The sequence below is a fragment of the Lepisma saccharinum genome, chromosome 22 (assembly GCF_977018435.1).
Source record: "Lepisma saccharinum chromosome 22, izLepSacc3.1, whole genome shotgun sequence".
NCBI classification, from domain to species: domain Eukaryota; kingdom Metazoa; phylum Arthropoda; class Insecta; order Zygentoma; family Lepismatidae; genus Lepisma; species Lepisma saccharinum.
The window spans coordinates 36,633,477-36,657,742 of NC_139250.1; the positions used below are offsets into that span (position 1 = coordinate 36,633,477).

General features: G+C 36.8%; 2 protein-coding genes across 3 annotated transcripts in view; both read left to right on the forward strand.

Annotated features, from left to right (window-relative positions):
• The window catches only part of LOC146004750 (uncharacterized), a 30,707-nt gene extending 22,325 nt beyond the window's left edge, over positions 1-8,382 (forward strand). Inside the window, exon 4 of the mRNA XM_083143722.1 lies at positions 8,185-8,382. Coding sequence (XP_082999848.1) covers positions 8,185-8,230 — 46 coding nt within the window. The 3' untranslated portion in view covers positions 8,231-8,382. The remainder of the gene's footprint in view (positions 1-8,184) is intronic.
• The window catches only part of LOC146004639 (uncharacterized), a 726,328-nt gene that overhangs the window by 25,358 nt on the left and 676,704 nt on the right, over positions 1-24,266 (forward strand). The window lies entirely within an intron of this gene.

Consider the following 24,266-nt stretch of genomic DNA (forward strand, 5'->3'; position numbering starts at 1 on the left):
ACACTGCAGGTGGTTGTTGCCGCAACCGTGTTAGGAAACTTTTCATCCATTTCTTTGTAGAACAGTTGGTAAGAGGCGTAAATGTTTTTTTTAATCTAAAATGAAAGATCACAGGTTCAAATCCCAGCCGCTCCATTTCTTTTGTGTAGAAGTGAACATAGAAGTACGATATTTACTGAATAAAAGAACTTTGAAATAATTTAACCTTGATTATAACAGATTACTCTGCGAAAAATAAATCGCAAGATTACAACTTTAGAGTTTCAAGAGTAATCCTTACGAATACCTTCATTCGACTTCTTATGCATATTTCTATAATAACATGAGGTTGCATATAAAACATTGTGTCCCCAAAACTGTTTATCATTCAATTTCCAACGTGAGCATTGAAACATAAATGTTTTGGTGATGTTGCATTGAGAGCCTAAGGAAGGAATTTTGTGAGTGAAATAGATTTTTATGTGAAGAAATATGATGTTTCAATCATTGTCTTGGGGAAAATAACGTTTAATTATTGCTTTTCTTTTTTTGTTGTGGACGAAAAAATTGTGACAAGAAATTTACATTAGGTATTACATAAAAAAAAGTGGAAGCTGAGCCGGGATTGAACCAACACCTCAAAGAGAAAAGATGAACATTAGAAGAGGTATGATTGTCTGACACATTGCCATTACGCTTCAGATGTACCTAATATTTTTACACATGGACGTAAAGAGAACTACTTGTAGCACATTTGTCATAATTATTCTTTATTTGTTCATTAAATTAAACTAATGTAATTGTAAATAATGATTAATTTATTTTATTATTATTGCCATCTTTTTCTGGTATGAATTCGTACGAAACTTTTCATGGTTGAACGTTATTGGATGTTGTCTTTGAACAAACTTCAACATAACGTGATTAACTATACCAATACAAAATAAATAATTCGTCGCGCAACAGCCCATGAAGGGTCCAGCCATACCTACCAACTGCCGGTCTCCCTCCCACACTTTCCTTCGTCACCTCTAAGCGTGGTGATCTTCAACCAGTATTGGAATAGTCGTAGGGTCAGCCCGATGTATCCCCAGCCGTTATAGTAGGTCTCCGTGACCGAATTACGCTCACTCACTCGGAGCTCCCCAATTTCCTCACGATGGTGGGTTGCCACCGCCCCTATACGTAGGCCGAATAAATTCCAACCAGAGCCAGATTCGAACCTATGCCGTCCCGCAGCGAACAATCTCAAGACGAGTGAACACCTTAACCCGCTCGGCTACGGAGGAGAACTATACCAATAGAGGACCGTATTTAAATAGAGGACCGTATTTAAATATAGGACCGTATTTCTCTTGAACTATGCTCTAAACAGGCATACAACATTTATTTCTTCAACCTCGGGAGGAATGGAGCTCTACGCAAATCCGAGTTTGGAATAGAATAATCTTCTCAGACGAGAAAGTATTTTCTATCGCAAATGATGGTTCAGTTCTGGTCTACCAGCGTCAAGGACAACAATTTGATCCCTGTTTAGTTGCTAACTCGCGTCACGTGAGCGTGGCTGTCTGGGGTTGGATGTCTCTCGGTGGCAGAGGTGACCTACACCGCATAGGACATCTCAATGGGATACAGTATGTGCACATTTTTTAGCATGTTATGGTTCCTGGCGTGCGAGCTTTGTACCCGAAGTAACTATTGACTTCCAGCAAGACCACTTCCCCATCCATGATTCAGCCATTGTTCAGCGTTGGTTTTCTGAACGAAACGACATAAATCTAATTGAATGGCCAACCATGGGATGTGGTATCAACTCCCATTGAAAATATGTGGGCCGAATTCGTTCAGTGTTTGAAAGAAAACTGGCCTGATCCACCACCTCGAAGAAGTGAAGAACTATTTTACCACGTCAACAATGCCTGTAATGACGTGTGCACTTCACACAGGTATATTCGATATCTTGTGCAATCCGTTCCTCGACGCCTGTGACATGTCATAGATGCAAGTGGCTACTGGACAAGATATTAAATAAATGTTAAATTTTCCCAAACATTCCTTTTCAGTACTAACAAATTTAAAAAAATACACCCATGTAAGAAATATTTCGGAACCTTTCATATTATTGTCTTATAGGCCTTAATATATATGAAAATATCCAGATGAAGTGAGGGTCGAATCCTTATCACAGACACAAGTGGAACTGGAAATGCCACAAAGCTACAACAGAGTGAACTCCACAGCTAATACGGTATCTTACTTTTTGTTTGCTATTCATACATACACCTATTCCATCTGGAAAACTGTTTTCTTTTAAAGATTTAGATCGAAAGAGTTTTGTTCACTAATTTTAACCATAAAGATCGTAAAGTACAATCATTCATTAGTTATTTCCTTGCTTTGTTGAGGATTTTCCTGCAACGAAACCACTGATTTGCAGCTAAACTCGAGCCTCCCTTACCTGCTTCTCCTACCGACTTTAACACGTGTCCGTTTATCGTCTGTGCAATTGCCTTGTTAAATTATGTTACATTGCACCTCTGGGAGAGAGAGAGAGAGAGAGAGAGAGAGAGTAAGAAATTGTGTAGCTTGTGAAAAGCAGACTAGAAATATATTCAAAACTTCATAGAAATATATGTTAACAACTGGAAAGTATGGAACAATGTTTTCGCAAAAGAAAAACTGATGTAAGAGAAAAGTGAATATACATATAGAGTTTTTTTTTTTTTTTTAAATACAAGACCGAGTTGGACACAGCAACGACGTTACAAGAAAACAACCCCTAGTTAACTTTAGTCCAGAAATGTCTTGTCAATTTCTTAACTTATTATTATTGACTCATAATGTGTGTTAACACAACTTATGACTCATCGCTGAATGAAATAAGTTTCTTGCCTAAAATATTGCCAATCAACCGAATTTGATTGAATTTCTGATGAGTATTGAGTCAGAGAAAATCAAACTGAGCTAAAGGAACCTTCTTCGAAGTACAGCTCTAACAGTTGGGCTGAAAAGTTCGTAGGCTGACTCATAGATGGCGTTACTAGAATTAAATCCATTTGATTTTTACTTAGTACTAACCTTCAAAAGATACGTGTATAAATTTCACAGCTGCCGGATAATTAGTTCGTGAGATATAGCATTGTGAGTGAAGCAGCTTTTGTTATTGTGAAAAAATGGATAAAAAAGAATTTCGTGTGTTAATAAAGCATTGCTTTTTGGCAAAAAAAAATACTGTTGAAGCCAAGGCTTGGCTTGATAAACATTATTCGGACTCTGCACCAGGAAAATCAACCGTTGAGAAGTGGTTTGCTAAATTTAAACGAGGCGAAATGATCTTCGAAGACGATGCACGCAGTGGACGCCCCAAAGAGGCTGTTACCGACGAAAACATCAAAAAAATCCACAAAATAATTTTAAATGATCGTAAAGTGAAGTTGATCGAGATAGCTGAGACTTTAAAAATATCAAAGGAACGTGTTGGACATATTGTGCATGAATATTTGAACATGCGAAAGCTGTGTGCAAAATGGGTGCCGCGCGTGCTCACAATCGATCAAAAGCAACAACGTTTTGATGATTCGGAGCAATGTTTAGCGATATTCAACCGTAATAAAATTGCTTCCCCATCCACCATATTCTCCAGATCTGGCCCCCAGTGACTTTTTCCTGTTTGCAGACCTTAAAAGAATGCTCACTGGAAAGAAATTTAGCACTGCTGAAGAGGTAATCGCCGAAACTGAGGCCTATTTTGAGGCTAAAGAGAAATCGTACTATAAAAATGGCATCGAAAAATTGTATGACCGCTATAATCATTGTATCGCCCTCGAAGGCAACTATATTGAATAATAAAATCGAATTTTGTCAAAAAAATATTTTTTACTATGTTAGCCTACAAACTTTTCAGCCCAACTGTTATATATAATAACTAGAGCCCGGAAGTTTGGCAAAATGCCTCTTTTTATCTACTGGATATATTGATAAAATTTTTCCGGATATACGTTTTTTATGTTTTGAATGTTTTAGAAGCCTTTTCATTTTGCCTATTTTGCCTATTTGGGACCCCACTGCCTATTTTTAATTATAATGCCTTTTTTTGCCTTTCTCAATGAAATTGGACCATTTTTTTAAAAAAAAGTGTGTATATAAATTATTTTTCTTCCAAAAAACGTTGTTGGCATTTATTTTTCTTCCGTTTATTATGTGAATAATTTTTGCTTTATTTAAGTAATATTGAACTCACGCATGTTTCAACATTGCTGAAGGAGAAAAGTGTGAGAGAAAAGTATTTCATGCTGAGTTAGGATATTGGCTTTCGGTTAACATTTCCTTGTGCATGATTGACTGCTGAAAACCTGTTGCAGAACATCTGCACAATTACGTCATCACGTCCAGCGTCCGTGTCAGGACGTTATTGACAAGAAACAGCACTAATGCCCAAGGGCCTTTGCATGGATTCCAAAATCAAGTTCTCTATCTTTAGTTTAGTTCTGCACTTTGGAGGGAAACGATCGCGTATTTGTCGTCATGCCGAAATTTACTGTGCCATTAAGTGGTAAGTTACATGGTTACGTGCGTGAATTTGGTGAAAATTGAAATGCTCTTCCCAATGTAGATTTTAACATTTTGCCAGAAATTATAGATAAAAGTAAGCGACTTCCAAATGTGCCTTTTTTTTTTATTATGTCTTTTTTCATTTTTAGTGCCTATTTTTTACATTTTAAATGCCTTTTTGCCTGCCTATTTTAACGTAAATAAATGCCTGAACTTCCGGGCTCTAATAATAACCCATGGCGTGACATCCCTCGAAGGGCCTTGGCCTATCTCCCAACTGCCTGTCTCCCTCCCACAATCCTACCTAGTGGTGTGGAGTTCTTCAAATGGTAATGAGGTGATGTGGAAAACAAATTGAAGAGCGCAAGCAAACAACATTCTATTAGTATATATATTTGTATTATTTTATTAAAACTACTTCATGCACATACAGACTTATTGGGACTCAACCTACATTATAAACTGGTATCTGAACCAATGTGTAATGTGACTCCACCGGGTGTCGAGCCCAGAACCCATTGATTACAACGCCCGACCCTGTGGCCGAGTGGTTAGCACATCGCGCTGCGATGCCAAGGGTCCCAGGATCGAATCCCGGTCGGGCTTGGTTGTTTGTGAATGTCCATTCATCAATTTCATTCTTTCATCACTCATCCCCATCTTCGCAAATTAGCCAAGAGGCACAAAACGCGAAGTAAAATAAACTAAATCAATCAATCAATCAAAACCATTGATGACAACATCCTGTCAAGAGCAGATGTTAATGACATGTAAGTTTTTAATGTGTGTTAACTTATGACAGCTGAATGAAAGGAAAAGTTTTTCCTGAAATCCTGCCAATCACTGAAAGATTAAAAACATTAGTAGAAGCATTACTTGAGGCATGCACAGTTGTGACAATTAGGGAGGTGTTGAGGGGCAGTTGCCCCTGCACCAGGGGTGCCGACTTGTCAAAATTATTGGTGGTGGCTCTGATCACTGAATAAATGAATGAAGACTCACTCCCTCCCTTTTTTAAAAATAAAAATTAGATCTTCGTATAGCAGTTTTTAAGCAGCTATTATATTCCTCATGCAAATGAAATGTAACATGAAAAACGTGTCTGCTCATTTATTTTTTAGATAACAATTAACAATTTTATTTAAAAGTAGGCTATGTATTTACATTAAGAGGCCAACATTACAGTTTTATGCTGGCCTCAGTAGCCGAGAGTGTTGGGGGGTGGTCGGCTCAACTCGCTTTGATCTGGAGGTCTCGGGGTTGAGTCCCGGCGAGGGCATGGATGTGTTTTAATGTCCGCAACAGACTTGTAAAGAATGGACATGTGACGGGTGCAAAGAACCTTAGTGTTGACGTACCCATAAAAATAGCTAATATTTACAATATTTGAAAGTTTTATTTAATTATTTACATAAATGCTAACACAAATCACAGGCAAATAGTTTTACTTTTTGTTCTTGCTACGATATTTAACTTTTTAAATTTAATTTTGCAATAATAAACAAACACATAGCATGCCGTACTTTAGCAATAATGCCTTTGATCATAGCCGTTCCCACTTTCGCAATACAGACTTTTCATAAGCTTTTCTTGCGTACTTTACTGCAAGTCAGTGTTAAATAAACTCGAAGACTTTAGAATTATTTCCCCTTTATTCTTTGGAGTAGAGGAAGAGATTTAGAGGATAACTAAATATCCTACATATCAATATTGTTTGAAAGTCGTGTTTACGACCTCAAATTGTTCAGAATTCACTAAACAACATACTGGTATAATTGTCATATCACCTCGTTATTTTGAAACTCTTTTTAGTAAAAATGTTAACAATACTCATATACTTAGTATATAGTAATAAGTCATGTGTTTTGCTGTCTCTGTTCATACCCCCCCCCCCAAATTTGATGGGTTAGCGGTCTCAGTCCCTTCAAATTTGATGGTCTAGAACATTTCAAATGTGTACTTAAAGTTAAGTTCATGTTGCACAATTCAGAGTAAACTTTACAAGAGAAGCAAAATAATACATTAGATCCTCTTAAGCAAAATTATTTGAGGTGGTCTGCCCCCACATCATTAACATTGGGGGGCTTGAGCCACCCCAAGCCCCATGGAGTCGTCGCCTATGCCCCCCACTATGCTAAACCTTATCTGCCAAGGGAAGAAAGTAAAGTGTCCTTGCCCCCAACCAGTTTTGGCACCTTACCCCATCAGTTTTGGAACTCAATCGCTGCCACTGAGCTTGCATCACATAAATATTTACAGTAATATCATATAATCTTATATTACGTTATTACAACACTTCGTACTCGGTTAATAAAATGGAAAAAAATAATCAGGATAGGGTGGGATTTGAACCTACGATGTTTCGATCTTGATGAAAACAGTAAAAAAAAAGAAAAAAAGTGCTGTCATCTAACCAACTACTCCAGGAGATTACTAATGGAAACTCAGTAGAGCACGTTGATCTCAGTTGAAGCTACCTTGTGCCGGGGTTTCGAACCATTTTTCGCCAAGAACCAAGAAAAAGACACACTTTGCAGAATCATTTGGTGTTGTGCAAGGTATCTTTACTACAGACTTCGTTTAAATCATCAGAAATTTGCCTCCTTGCATTCAAATATGACGGCAATTCTTTCCAGGTGGATGAGAACCTGTTCAGTGTTTTAAAATGAACATAAATTTCCCTATTTTCAAATTCAGAGCAAAGAATCGTGAAAAATTTCACCATTTGTATTTCTACTTAAGTTTTTTTTGTCTACTCATGTATTTTATTACTGCTTTAGGGTATCTTAACTTCATGGAATATGAAAGAATGAAGAAAACATCACAAGAGCGTTTCCATTTAGGAAGAAGAAATGTTGCAAAGTTGGCTACTTTTAGTTGGCACCAAAGTGCTATACTGCCAAATTTACGAATTCCGTACTTTGAAATTTTTCAAGGTGGTCAAATGTTGCGAAGTGTACATATAAGGATGCTTCACACCAAGGAGAAGCCTTTCAACTGTTCAATTTGCAACAAAGATTTTGTCATTAAAGGGAAACTCAATGTACATATTAGGCTTCACACCAAAGAGAAGCCATTCCTTTGTTCAATTTGTAATAAAAGTTTTGCCATTAAAGAAAGTCTATATGCAAATATGAAAAGTTATTTTAATTAACATATGAGGCTTCACACCAAAGAGGAGCCTTTCAATTGTTCAATTTGCAACAAAGATTTTGCCATTAAAGAAAGTCTATATGCAAATATGAAGCTTCACGCCAAGGAGAAACCTTTGAATTGTTCAATTTGCAACAAAGATTTTGCCATTAGAAGCAATCTTATTAGGCATGTGAGAGTTCATACTAAGGAGAAGTCTTTAAAACAGACAGGGTACCGACAGACCTGGAAAAGCTGGAACCTTGAAAATCTCTGGGAATTTGGAAAGAGAATGAAAATCTCATGGAAAATTATCTAACTGATCACACATCCCAATAAAGTACATCTGAAGGACTAGATTATGCTCTTATTTGTTGATAATAAAAAAATACAGCTAATGTAATTATTAACACAAAAACTTCAATCCCTTCAGACCCTTTATACGTGATCATGCACATCACTTTTATTATTTTTTTTTTAATGCGTGATAGCAAATGTTTCAGCATTTGATTTTTTTTCCAGCTTGATTTTGTACATTTCTTCTGCTGAGGAATCGCTAAGCTACTGACACCTGATATCACCGACAGAAATTAGAGAGTAAATAGCAACTTTGGGAGGAATAGTTGACATTGAAAGAAAATATCCTACATTTTGTTTCACTTTAACATAGATTTAGATTAGATCATGTACATGCCAAAAATGTACGGATTTGTTTTGCGAAAAAATAAATGTTTTTTTTTTTTTGTAACTAGGCACCTCTTATAGCTACATTTCAGCAAAAAGAAATGTTATTGAAAAAAATCAGGTCTGATGGGGTTAACCCACTTTACACAAGCTACTTTGGAAGATACAGACTTTAGATATATGTTTGTTTTGCATCACAGATTATTGGATATTGTGTCTATTTCTAAACTTCTTTTTCAGAAAGTGTGAATATACGTATTGGCTTTATATGTTATGTACTGTAATACGGTTTAGAAAATATATATTTAACTCCCAATAAAACCCCGTGACCTTGATCCATACTTATATGATTCATTCTTAAAATGAACAAGATGATGATTTAAAGAAAAATTAAATTTGTTAAAATTTGTAAAAATAAAGAAAAATTGTCCTTCAAGAATGTCATCAAATGCTACTTGGCCAAGATCATTTGCTCCAAGCAATTTTTAAAATTGGCTTGTCCAATTGTTCATCTCCATAAAGTGAATTTTGTAGGCCTTGGAGTGGATTTGTGTATTATTTCCCTTTCAACCAATTTTTTTTTCTGTACCTAATCTTTTCCTTGGTAAACATTAGATGTAAACCTTTATTTCTTTTTGATCATAAAATTTTTCTTCGAAGTAATTGCTCTATCGCAAAGTATTAATCTTTTTTAGCAGTTTTTCATGTTAATACCTGCCAGTATAGCTGCTTTCTTCTTTGATAAGGTAAGATCTTTATTCCCATAAGACATTACAACAATGTATCAACATCGTCAACTTTTATTATTTATTTATACATTAAATATAATATATAATTACTAGTTTCCTGTTGTAAAGACAAAATTTATGTATCAAGATCTCAAGTATAAAATTCTTTGAGCAAATATTTCTCAAAATCTATTGAGTAGTATTCATTTACTTCATAAAGCCACTCATTTTTTTACAATTTTTAGAATAAACTTATTAAAACTATTCATTTGTAGAGATTTTTAAGATTTGTGGTAGTTGATTCTAAATTTTCACTACCATATATGTCATTTTTTTTTATTATTTACTATGTTGGTATCTTCTTATACTTAGATTGTCTCGATTTCTTGTATTGTATTGATGATTTATACTGTTTGTCAGAAACTTTTGTATATTATTATGTACTAAATATAAAATCTTATAGATATAGTGTGATGGTAGACTGAGTATTCCCAAGTCAACAAATAAAGGCCGACAGTGTGATTATGAGTATGCGACAGTATGAGCCTTGCAGATTATTCTCACTGCTTTTTTTTTTTAATTTAAATATTTTATTTATTTGCATGTTATTACCCCATACTTGCACACCATAATTGAAAATGCTATGAACCTGGGCATAGTATACTTTCAGTAGTACATCACTATCTACACATCCACTCAGTCTACGTAACATACATATACCTTTTATATGATCTATGCATGTTGGATGTGTATCAATATATAGAACTAAGAATTTTAATTGCTTCATGCCTCCTATTGCTGCCTTATTATTATAAGTAACATTTATTTCACTAATTTTCTGTAGGTTCAGAGCTAAATTATTGTTAAGTATCTATTATCTTCTATGAAATTGACAATTTCACAATTCTGTATGATTTGAATTCAAAATGCAAATATTGAATTTGGAAAATTATTACAATTCACAAGGTAGGTAAGGATTATGGAATTTTATCATACACAATAAGTTTAAATTAAATACTTGATTATTTTTTACGTTACGACTAAATGAGGTTAGAGTGAGGAGTCATTGATTAAGAAATACATTTTGTAATTTATCAGTCTCCTTATCAACTCTCGGTATTATATGTTGATATTTCCAGTGAGGTTTGTAACCCTCTGCTTGCAAGAACCATGAGTGCAGACTCATTTTTCGATGCATAATGCTACTACTCTCTTCTCTGTAAAGCAAACAACTTAACTCTTGCATATAGCAATTGAATTGTATAAAATAAAGTGTCATATTTCCTTTCATTATCAATGGAATTTCTGCTTCAGTAAGGTATATCCAAGTGAAGTAGTGTGAAACTGACAACATGCAGTTATGCTATTATTGCTGACGAAAAGGGTATATATGTATTAAAAATTTAACACAAGCAATTTATAGAATTGCATTGTATAGGTACCTGATGTAGCTAAGGGTCATTCCATGCCAAACGATCCAATGGTGGTTTCATGACCATCTTAGAAAAATTTCATTTTTACTACATACGTTTATACATGTTTCTAGATATCAAAACCCGTGTTAAAAAAAATATTGTATTTAGTTCTCCTCGGGGCAGCCATTTTTCCAACATGGCACATGGCTTTTTTTGACCTGAAACAAGATTTATTTTGTGGCTAATGAAGTATACTTTCTATGATATTCAAGTATGTTTTGCTTAAAATTGCATCGTAAGTACGAACGGTATGGTGGAAATTGGGGTAACAATAGTTGGAAAATTGGATTTTTAAGCCTGATTTTTTCAATGAAGGGGTTTAGTCTAAGGCTTGATTTTTTTTTCATGTGTAGACCTGCCTGCAGGGTGTCTGTAAATAAAATGTCAGTGCTTAGAAATGCAACACTTTTTTACAGCATGGTCTCAAACATGGCCGTTCATTGAATTTTGTCAGTTTTTGGGGTTAATATCTCAGATGGGTCCTCTTGAAAAATTCTGAAATTTGTCACGAAGGAAGCCCTGCATGAACCTAACTCTCAGTAAAAATCTCAACTTTTAGGTTCAACTCGTTTTGGTCAATATGTAACCTAATTTCTGACGTTGCAAAGTAAAGTTAAACTACATCCCATACTTATAATAATGAGGTCTTTTCTTTTTAAAATTTGGGTTAAATATAGCCTCAGAAAATCTAGAAACATAAGGGCTTAATGCTTGACTTACCAGAAATTGAAATTACAAGGTATGACAATTGAAAATCTGCGACATCTCATTTGACTTGTTAGTGTTAAGTTTCCCAAAATTCGCGTTTTTGTTCTAGAACAGTTTTCTGCCAAATATGCCAAAAGTTATACTTTCATTGTGCTTTTAAATTGTAGGTTACATGGCCTACTTATTTTCGTGACAGTTTGATATGTTGGAACAGATTTTTGAGGAAGGAAAAGTAAAGTGCTCTCCTGTGCAAAGGAAGGCATCTAGGGGGTGTGGAGTTATGGCCTCAGATTTTCTTGATCATGGCCGAAGGTGGGAGTGACGTATTCAGCACCACATTTCTGGCTACCTTTACTCTACAAAGTTTCCTCCAGGTACCCGCTTGATAGGATGCTGGGTGGGTGCCTGGGCAGTTTGAACAGGTGGAAAAGATACCAGTTCTCCCCTGCAGAGGATCGACCCCATGTCTCTCGCATGGCAGTGAGATGCCCTATTGACCGAGTTCCATTATTTCTCGCTCGAACAAATGCCAATCGTGCGCACTTAGCTTGGTAATTCAAAACACATCTCGCGTGACAAATACTGAAGATGCGGCTCCCATGTGATGGTACAGTGGCGGCTGGCAACTAGTACTATGATGGGTAGTGCCAACTTGATCAAGAAATCGAAACATTTTCGCCACCATATGTCATAGAACTCTAATGAAAGAGGTAATTTTAATGGAACTTTATGTACTAAAATTGCAGACAAAAATTCAGAGTTCCTAAGATTGGTTTATTTTACTTCGCATTTGTACTACTTTTGGCTAATCGCGAAGATAAGGATGAGTGAACACTCACAAAGAACACTGATGCCCAGGCCGAGATTCGAACCCGCAATCCCTGGCGTCGTAGCATGCTGTGAAGTTGGCCAGAGTTTCTAGGAAATAAATGCAACTATCAAAATTTGATGCCTGTCACCTTTACAATTTTTTTGATATTTTTAAATAGAATTGATGTTTAAATCTGGCGTGGGACAGCCAAGTTGTTTAACTGTTAATTTAATATTGCATAGTCCTTGGAAAACGGTGTATGTAATAATGCTCTAATCTAACTACCACTAACTACCCTTCTTTTCACACACCATCGGACACTTTCACTTTACTGAAAAGAAAAACACTGAACAATTAGAGACACCGAGTCGATCACGGTATTCTCGCCTTACTTTCTTTATAATTTGCAACCCCAGCACGGCAGACGGTACATCAACAATTGGTGTTACTAACAACTCAAATATGATTATCTGCTAAATGAACTGTAGATCTACAATTTTTAGAATTCAATGCAAGAAATTGAATTACGAGGGTCACTATTTATATTTTGAGCCTTGGCAACACTGATTGAAATTAGGCGCGATTTGACGTTTGCACGGAATCGTCTGGCATTATTGACCATAACGTACTTCAAATGTTTTGTCAATAGCTTGATGTGTGTTGTTTATGTTGCCTTGGAGATTGCGCAACAACAATAAAATGGAATTAACTCGTGAACATTTTCGTGCGATGATTTTTTACGATTTTCGACGTGGATTATCAAGACAAGAGTGCATCGATCAACTTACTTCCACATTTGGAGATGAAACCCCATCCTTTGCCACTGTGAAATGCTGGTATAACGAATTTAATCGTGGCCGCCATTCGCTCACCTACGAGATTCGCGAAGGTCGTCCAAAATCAGTTGTTGTTCAAGAAGACATTGATGCTGTGCAAAACCTAATACTGCAAGATCGTCATGTGACATACTGTGAGATTGAGGCAACAATAGGTGTTAGTTCCACCAGCATATATAAAATATTACATGATCATTTAGCTGTGAGAAAGGTATGTTCTCGTTGGATCCCACACAATTTGACAGAAACTCAAAAAGACGCTCGCGTCAATTGGTGCAAACAAATGCTCAATAAATACAATTGTGGTGCTTCAAAAGATGTGGTGGTGGTGTTTTAAGTCCACTTTATGCACAGTAAGGCTAATCGGGACTGGACCTACAGTTTAAAGTGGGATCCGAACCACTTGTGCCTCCACCGGGTATCGAACCCGGGACCCCTTGATTACAAGGCTACGACGCTACCACTGCGCACTTCAAAAGATGTATATAAGATTGTAACAGGTGACGAATCATGGATATATGCATATGAACCGGAACATAAACAGCAGTCGACTGTATGGGTGTTTCAAGATGAACCCCATCCAACAAAAGTTGTTCGCGCTCGAAGCACATCGAAACAAATGGTCGCCTGTTTTTTCGGGAAAACTGGTCATGTGCCAACTGTGCCTTTAGAGGAACGTAGAACGGTCAACTCTGAATGGTACACAACAATTTGTTTACCAGAGGTCTTCGGTCAGATACGGAAAACAAACAAACGCCGTCGGATCATTCTTCATCAAGACAATGCCAGCTGTCACACATCTCGTCTAACAACCGACTTTATGAACTCAAAAAATCGAATTGATGGGTCATCCGCCATACAGTCCTGATTTGGCATCCAATGACTTCTTCTTATTCCCGAATGTCAGGAATAAATTGCGTGGACAACGATTTTCGTCGGCGGAAGATGCCGTTGATGCGTTCAAACCATATTATGGAGGTGTCTCATTTGCTTTGACAAATGGTTCGAACGAATGCAAAAGTGTATTGACCATAAAGGAGAATACTTCGAAAAACAATAAAGCAGTTTTCAATGCCAAATTCCTGTTTTTTCATTGTTAGGCTCAAAATATAAATAGTGACCCTCGTATATCTCCCAAGTGAAATTCTTGTACTGATAGATTTTCCATGTGATTTTTTACAAATATTAAAGTAAAAAATCCCCTGGTGATGCAAATTCCCTTTGATATCTAGGTAATTCTTTTGTACAGAAAATGTCTTCAATGTTGTCAACGTCAGTTGCAACACATGAGTGTCTGTGTGCGTGAGAGCAAGGGATATATCTGTTCTTAAGGAAGAAATTGATAACAAAAATGTCTGGATGGCTCTTTAAATGCATCTATCTAAGTGGTTATATAAATTTGGGGAAGATATTACTTTCATTCTTGCCAAGTATGCAGGAAAGTATCTTTCTTACGAATTACTTCTCCAATGAGTATTACGGTTAGTATTAGTCACTTGTCTGTGAAGTTTGCAACTATGTCAACACAATGCAAAAGCTCTCGTGGATGGTTTTTGGGGCTAACGTCAATGGTTTGTGGGGCTACCTATGGATGGATTTTGGGGCTAGCCATGGATGGTTTTTGGGGCTAAAGTGCATGGTTTGTGGAGGTAAACATGAAAAAAAAAATCGAAATAGTACGTAATTTTTCGTCATAAAGGTTTCAAACACTGCTTGTGCACTGAAAATCGACAAAACACAAGCTGGCACGTCATGACGCACGATGATCCATTACGAGTGCAAGCCATATTGTCTATTACAGAAGCGGAACAAGTAAGACAAATAATCAATCGTAATATGAAAAGTTGACAGTATTTTATGGAAAAAGGCATAACTTCACCTTAAAGAATGTTCTGCAAGGCAAAATAGGTAAGTACCAGTGGTAAAATTAAGGAAATAAATGAGTGAAAGGTGTCCGGGCGTTATCGCATATTTACCCATGTTGCTTTAAAGAATGGAATTCTGTTGAAGTGAAGCACATATTGTCCTCCACTTTTTTACATGTTCATTTAAATTTCACATTGTGTAGAACAGACCAAATGAAAACTGTTATGAACAACTCGCCTACCATTTCTTTAACATATTGGCTGTAAATATAAAATTTTATTACTCATAATAAACGATTTGTTTTCATATCTGCTTGAAAATCTAAACACAGTAGATTTTTCAAAACACCTGTTGATGTACTGAAAGCATTGTATGTAGTGTGCTTAGCATAAGATGATGGCTGCAAATACGTATAACATTTCATTCCTCCTTATTAACAAATTTTATTTACATCTGTTTGAAAATGTGAACACATTAGATGTTGTAAACCACCCATCGATCTGCTGAAAACAGTAGACAGAATTTTCAGCAGGGCTATTTATGCATAAAGTTGAGTAAAGAGAAACAGTTCGTACGAAACTCGCAACGTTAATCTTATCTTCAAGGTTTGAACAGGTTAAGAAAACATAGACGTTCCTGCTACGAACGCCTACCTTAAGAAAATGTAATGCCAAACAACTAAAAATGGGACATTTGTAAAAGTAAGAGAATTGAGTTTTCACGAGATATTCAGTGGGTGTAATGATTTCTTACTCCCTGCATTATAGATAATAATGGCAAAGCATGAAAAATCAGCTGCCTTTACATTTTGGATCATTCAATTGCAACATAAATAGTATTCCTTAGTTCTACCGCATATGTTTCAAGTGACACAGTAGAAGGTAAAACATAGCATCTGTTATTAAATTTCGTTTATTTACACACAATTGCTTTAATTCAACGAGTATTTTCATTGTATACAAATTACTTTACGGTTATGCGTACAGTACGATTACTTCGCAGTTTTAACAAAGTTTGCTATGCATTCTGCGTAACGTAAACAAACAACTCTCGGAATCTCGAAGCATAGAATAGCTCGAAGTACGACATGCATCGATAATGTCAAGGAAATAGCACAACGATCGATAAAAATATCGATTCTTTCCATAGATATTGCTTAGTTTCGCCAAGTTTACCACTTTCCTTGTATCCGTGCGAGTAGTATTATTTGACCTATTACTGGGACGAGAAAGTATGAGCCCCCATCAGACTGATTTGGCTACACTTAAAACTAGGTCAAGATGTCCATATGAGCTTATTGCTCAAGTGTGCTACTCTGTCTAATCCAAGACTTTTGTAAAAAAAAACCTTCATGAATTCCCTGAGAAAGTATGACCCCCCTCAGATTGATTTGGCTGCACTTACAAAAGCTACATCTGTCAGATTGTTGTCCATAAGCTTGTTAAAAATATGTCCCTCTTGGCACTGTTTTGGCTACACTTAAAACTAAGCCAAGATGCTCATAAGAGCCACCAACACCCACCGCACCCCCACCCCACCCACACCCACACCCACCCACGCACACCCATGCACACACACACAAGTTTACTTCTGGTCTACTTCTATTGCATCATGTTGTGCAACAAATTATTATCCAATATTATGCAACAAATTATTAGGCAAGAGTTTTTGCATTACATTTCAGTTAGTATTCTGAGAGTGGTTGAAGACTAGAGATGTGTTGTTGCAGTGCTCCTCATACAGGTCTGTTTGGTTTCATTTATAACATTTCCTATTATTCATATTAAACATATTTCTGGTATACTGAACAAAAGGCTTATATTTTGTATAAAGAGGTCTGATATTTGACACGTCCAGCTTGTTTGTTGTAATCCACTCATATTTAGAGTCAGGCTTATATCTGTCCCAGTTTGTTATACAAGATCAATACATGACACACAGTATTATGTCATTGCCTTTCTAGGACATGCATGTCTGCACAGGCATTTGTGGTAGGTCAGTGCTTCTGTAGATCAATACTTATTCTACCTTTGTGCATGTAGGCTATTAGCTTTACAACCTGGCATAGTTTTATTAAGTATAGAGTTTTGATTTGAACCCCAAGGAATCTTATATAATAAACCAACAACAAAAATGCCAAATCAGAAATATTGTAATCAATGCAATAAGAATATATCCAGCCCTAATTGGGCTAAGCATAAAAGGAATTGTGATCCAGAAAAATGCAGAACACCCACAAAAATATGCCCAAAATGCCATAGAAAATATAGCATGGAATACTTCACATATAAACATATGGCTTCTGCACAGTCATCAAAATTGCCCCCACAGCCATCTACATCTTCATCTGCTCTAAAAAGGAAGCTTGAAACATCCTATAATGCTAGACCAGCAAAGCAGCCACGCTATGCCCCTATCCATAGCAGTTTTAATGGTCAACTTAGTGATTACTGTTTTGTATGACAGCCAAAATGTGACATTAAGAATTTTTTGAACAGTATAACTTCTGATGTGCAGGCTATTCTAAATGCACAAAATGGCTCTTATAAGCTATCCCTCAAATTGTATACTCAATATAAGAAAGCAAATGGCACAAAATTTACACAGCCCCACATAACAGAAACTGTACCTGTATACTCAAATATAAACTCAGACAAAATACTAAGCAGGTTGATAGACCAATTGCTTATCAAACACTCTGAATTTGCTGCTAAGGAATCGGGTTGGAGCCTATGTGGATCTCCACACAAGCTCTATATTAATATTTCTGAATTCAGACAACTACAAGGTTCTACATATCTGCCATTACCTGCCAATATCAAAAACAAAAATGCCGTGGTTAACATAGAAAATACCGACCAGAAATGCTTTCTGTGGTGTATTTTAGCTGCTTTGTTTCCAGTTTTAGATCATCCAGAGCGAGTAAGTTATTATAAACAGCATGAACATGATTTTGATGATGCTATGGAGGGCTTAGAATATCCAATGTCTGTTCAGAATATTGATAAATTTTAAAAAAAAAGGCCAGAGATATCAATGGTAGGCCATTATCTATTAATATATTTATTTGTTCTACTGGTCGTGGCAATTGCTTGATAGAACCTCTCAGAATCAGTACACTTGATGATGATTTTGCTGTCCCGATTGATCTGCTCTTAATTGAAGTTGATGGCACATACCATTACACTCTGATACACAGTCTTGAAGCTTTAGTCAGAAAACAACTGGACAAATCTAATACAATATACAAGTTGTGTCGAAGATGTTTGACTGTATTTGATGGTAGAAAAATGGTGAATGGTGTTTATGAGAAGAATACAGAAATTGCTAAAAACAAGTTAGTTGAGAATCTGAAATACTGTGGCAACCATAAACCTGTTCATATGGTTATGCCTAAGCCAAATGAAAATGCAAAATTCAAAAAATTTGAAGCCTTGTTGGAACACCCAGAATATATATTCTGTGATTTTGAATCACACCTCAAATCGCTTGCATTCTGCAGCCCAGATCCTGATGAATCTTCAAGTACATCATACCAGCTACATGAACCTTCTAGTTTTTATTATGTAGTTGTACAGGATGGTGTTGTTAGTAAAGAATATTTATACATGGGACCAGATGCCATCAAAGAATTTGCACATACAATAGAAAGTGATTGCCGTTGCATAGCCTCTAATGTGTTGTTAAAATCAAAACCTATGATGCCTTTAACAGAGGATCAGATTGAAGATTTCAACAATGCAGAAAAATGCCCGGTATGTGATTCTGAATTTTCAGATACAAATATCAAGGTGCATCACAATTCCCATACAGATGGTAAATTCAAAAAGGCCCTGTGTAATGGCTGTAATATTAAGAATCAGAGACCAAAATTTGTCTCGATATTTTGTCACGAGGCATCCAATTATGATTTTCATCATTTGATCAGGTACAAGGGGTTTGACAGCAGAATTTAAATATTTTAGCAGAAAATGATTAGCAAAATAATCAATGTTCATGGTAGGCCTATTTACCTAAGATTTCTAGATTCATACAGAATTCTGTCGGCTAGCCTGGCTACTCTGGCCAATCAATTATCTGATGACCAATTCAAAATCACATGTGCTATGTTTCCAAATCAGGACCTGAAATTAATTAGGCATAAGGGTGTATACCCATATGACTATGTTACTGATTTTTCTAAATTTGATGAGTGTGCTCTGCCATCACAACAAGAGTTCTACAGTAAACTCAGGGCATCCGGAATCACTGATGATGATTATCATCATGCCCAGTTGATGTGGACCAACTTAAAATGCCAGACACTTGGTGATTATCATAAGGCATACTTGAAACTTAGCCGATATACTCCAGGCATTTAGAAAATCATCGATGGAAAATTATAAGCTGGATCCAATCTATTTCTACAGTGCTCCGGGCATAGCATGGTCTGCCATGTTTTTGAATACTAAAATGCAATTGGATCTGATCCAGGATCAGGACATGCATCTGTTTATGGAACAATGTATACGAGGAGGCATGGTGCAATGCTCTCAGAGATACGTGGGTGGTTCAATATATAAGTTTCCGTATGCTGTAAAAAAAAAATAATAATAAGATACATTAGAAAACTATACATACATGTGTAGGAGGATCCTTCCTCAATTCTCCATATAATCCCCCATAGAGATTCAAGCATTTGTCCCACCGTTGCACCAATTTGTCCATACCCTTTGCAAGAAAATCAGGGCTCTGGCTATTGAGCACTATTCTCATATTCCGCTTCACTTCTTCATCTGTTTCGAAACGGTAACCTTGCAATTCAGACTTTAACACCGGAAAAAGAGGGTGGGGCAGCCGTTTCCACCCCAATTCTTCAATTTTGTGTTGTGTTTGCTCTGCTGAGTGGGGGCGAGCGTTATCGTCAAGAAGAATGACACCAGCTGACGTGGTCGCTCATGTCGAATTGCGTTTTTCAGTTTATCCAATGTTTGATAATAACGGTCAGCATTAATTGGTGTTCCTCGTTCCAAAAAGTCCATAACCAGAACTCCCTTACCATCCATGCTTCTGAACTCCTTGTGATGCGAGCCCGCATTTTCCGAACAAGCATTAACTTTTCGCTCTTCAGCGCATGCGCCTTCACGTCTGATAACGAATCGATTGTTGTTCCTTGTAGACGAAGGATGGCGCTTGTCAACCGTGTGCTTCTTTTTAATGGCATTGCTTTATACAATATTTTATAGCACAGGGAAACTTATATATTGAACGTCCCTAGTATGCCAGAGCCAACAACAAATATATTCCAGATTATGATCCAGCACGACCATCAAACTATATACTTTATGTGAATGCCAACAGCCTATATGGCTATGCTATGATGGATAAACTGCCATATGCAGGGCTTGAATGGGTCGAAGATTTCAACATTGAAGATCTTCACGACTTTGATGACAGTGACTATGGTCTATTCTTAGAGGTTGATCTGACAATTCCTGATAATTTACACAACCAGTTTTCTGATCTGCCCCCAATTCCTGAGGTCGAGTGTTCACCTGGCTCTAAACAGAAGAAACTAATGATGACTCTAAAACCAAAACAGGGTTATGTCATATACTACAAAAACCTCCAGTACCTGATGCATCACGGTGTTCAAGTGACCAATATTGGCAAAGTCTTCAGGTTTAAGCACTCAACATGGTTGAAGCAATACATCGATACAAACATCGAGCATCGAACACTTGCTGTAACCCAATTTGATAAGACCTTGTTCAAATTTATGGTCAATTCAGTGTATGGTAAAACCATAGAAAATGTCAGAAGACATACTGATGTTAAATTAGTTACTGACCCCAACCGGAGCAAAAAATTGGTGGCAAAGCCCAACTTCAATTACAGAAGAATTTATGATGATAATCTGGCACCCTTTAATATGAAAAAAAAACAAAGATTAAATTTAATAAGCCTATTTATGTAGGGGCTGTGATATTAGAATTGGCCAAATTACACATGCTAAAGCTCTATTATGATGTGCTGAAGCCTTTTTATGGTGATCGTGTAAAACTGATGTACATGGACACAGATAGCTTTATCCTTGATATTCAGACAGAAGATGTCTATCAAGATATATCACAGCCTGCATTGCTTAAATATTTTGATACCAGTGAACATCCAAAGATTCAACCCTACAACAAAAAGGTGCCTGGCAAGTTAAAAGACAAGACACTTGACGATGTTATTGTAGGATTTGCTGGGTTAAGGGCCAAAATGTACAGTTTTGAAACATGTAGTGGTGCTGTTGCCAAAAAAGCCAAGGGCATTGGTAGAATAACTGTGGACAAAGAGCTCCAATTTAAAGATTATGAAGATTGTCTCAAATCGCAGAGTTCAATCAGAACATCAGAATGCAGAATCTAGAGTAAAGATCACTTGTTGACCACAAATATTATAAGAAATGTTGCTCTGGACCCACTTGACGATAAGAGACGCATTTTATCATGTGGTATACATACTTTACCATGGGGTCATTGTGACTTGATAAGTGGCAATCAATGCCCAATCACAGAGCATGATTTGAAATAAATAAACATGCCTATGAACTTATTTGGGTTCAAAAACCAGGCTATTATGGACCTGCCAACACCAGCACCCTCTCCTGATATACAGTCTTTGCTATCTAAACTAAGTGGTTTGTTAATTATTCATCTGAACAGCATACTTACAGATGTTGATGATAAAACAGGTAAACCATTGTACATATTTAACAATAACTTGAACCACTACCAGTTACCTGTAGGTGGCCAATTACAATTTATTACAACCCCCGAGGGTAATGTCAAGGTTTCAGTAGGCAAAAATATTTACAGGATAAAGCACTAAAACATGGTTTCTGGCACTGTATATACTGTTTCTGCCGGTGACTGCTTATATATTGAGATCCCGGGACACTATGACAAGCTTATACCTCTTTTTAGAGAATTAAGAATCAGAAACTCTAGAATAAATAACTACTAAAGCCAAATGCCAAATTATATTTTTGGGCATACAAGGCGCGAAGATCACAGTGATGAGATTCTGATGCTTGATGTCAGAGTCAAGAAATTAAGAAGTGATTTACAAGCTCTACAAACTACACTCAATGCCAGTCTTCAACTAGAGATTACCAATTTACAATCACAATGCATGGACCCTCTTCTTAAAATTGACTCTGAACTCAAATTGCCGCTTCAAAAATATACTGACTTGGCCACATTAGATAATTTTCAAAGTTTAGAGGAGGCTCTTCAAGCCAAATTTAAGACTCAGGCTACCAACTCTAAGCAATTGAAACAGCAACTAGCAACTGGAAGAGCAGATTGGTAGTGTCCAGACACAGCTCTAAACAATTGTCAAAAGCATAAAGTCACAAGAAGATTTTGATCTAGTGATTTCTACTCTAAAAGAACAGATTCAATCACTACAGATACCTAATCTGGACCCTTTGAACAATGCCATAGCCGAGGTTAAAGAAAAGGTCGAGACACTTGAGAATTTTATGGACAACCTACCATCTTCTGATGCTCTGAGTGCTATCACTCGTAGTGTTGCCAACATCAAGCTGCAACTCGAGACATATGAAGATTTTGGAAAAATTCAGAGTACCATAAGCCATCTTGAGGGTACCATAGCAGCAGTACAAAGTGATCTGACAAATGTACAAGGAACTCTAGAATCCCGCTTACCTGGTATTGTAGACACCCTTGTCAGGGTCCAGCAACAGATCACCAAACTTGAAAACCTCAACACTGAATCTGAGCTATCTCATTTTCATCACTTGATCGATGATATCCAAACAAAGCTTGAAATCTTACAACAATCAACACCTACTCAGGCAGACATAGCCCTGCTCCAAGATGCTATGCATAGTGTGGCTGATGCTACTAAATTAAATGCTGTAAAATCAGCCTGGGAGTCTGCAGAATACTGTAGCCAATCTGCCTACATCACAGGAACTTAAAAATATTAAAAGAGCTGTGAATCGCATATTGAAATCTGAAGACATCAACAATATCCAGACAGAGATCAAACAGCTTACTCAGACAGTGGCTACTCTCCCATCCAATCAGCATATTAATGAACTGCATGCCCTGTTTGAGGATATCAGGACCCAAGTCCATGATCTTACAGCCCAAAGTTCAAAATTGGCAGTTGTTGAAAATCTACAGCAAATTGTAGCCAACATCAAGCAACATATAAGGACTATAGAATCCAACCAAGCAAATGCTCTGTCTGTTTTTACCACCAAGCTTCAAGAGATTGTGCAACAATATAAGAAACTTGCTGTGGACATAAAAATCAATCCGGGCCATGACGATTTTGTTAGGACTATCAATGAGCACGTTCAATCTGTAATAAGTAGATTGCTTACAGCAGAAAAAGAAATAACTGGCCTAATCGTGAATCCTAAGCACACAGTAATTCTTGAATTGTACAGTGTCCCCAACAAAGAATATGATTCATCATTTACACCAGGTGGCAAAATATATATGCTGTCCCCTGCACAATTTTATTACCAGTTTTTTGTTGGGGGCACACTCAGACCAATCAAGATCAAATATTGGCTCCAACCACAGGCTCACCACTACCCTACCTTATCAATAACCAATGCTGACAACAAACCAAAGGTCACCAGTGTAGAATTAGAGGATTTTACAGACTCCGATACATTAGAGACAGCTTATGCTGAAGATGATGGTTCTTTGGAATTTAATATACAAATAGGGGACAAACTGTATTTAGAAAATCCTGTGGTATCTGCTGCTGAACACCCCATAACTGCAATATTCGTGTTTACATACTATGTCTAGACAAACCATTGTTGATGAACTACACAGACCAGCCAGACATAACTATAAGCGACTGCCAGTGGTCAAAAAAGGCATAGATGATTTGTGGCAGGCTGACTTGGTTGAGATGGCAGGTGGACAACTGAAAAATTAAGACAAGATCAACAAGGGCTACAAGTATCTACTCACTGTCATAGACACATTTTCAAAATATGCCTGGGCTGTGCCACTCAAATCCAAGACTGAAGCATGTGTTACAGAAGCCTTCAGGACAGTCATCAATCAGAGTGGAAGATCACCGCGCTATCTACAAACAGATAATGGCAAACAATTCTATAATTTGGTGTTCCAACAATTTATTAAAAGCCGGTCAATACAACATTACTCGAGTTACAGTGATCTCAATGCCTCTATTGTAGAAAGATTCAACAGAACCCTAAAAAATCATATGTATAAACAATTTACCCTGCAAGGTAATTATAAATGGCTCTATATCATACCAGAACTTCTAGATCGATATAACAACTCGGTCCACACCACAAGCAACATGAAGCCCTCTGAGGTAACTTCATCTGATGAGCAGCAATTGATCAACACTGTTTACTATCCTAGATACCAACCAACAACAAGAAAAGCCAAATACAAGGTCGGTGATCAGTAAGAATCAGCAAATATAAGCACATATTCAAGAG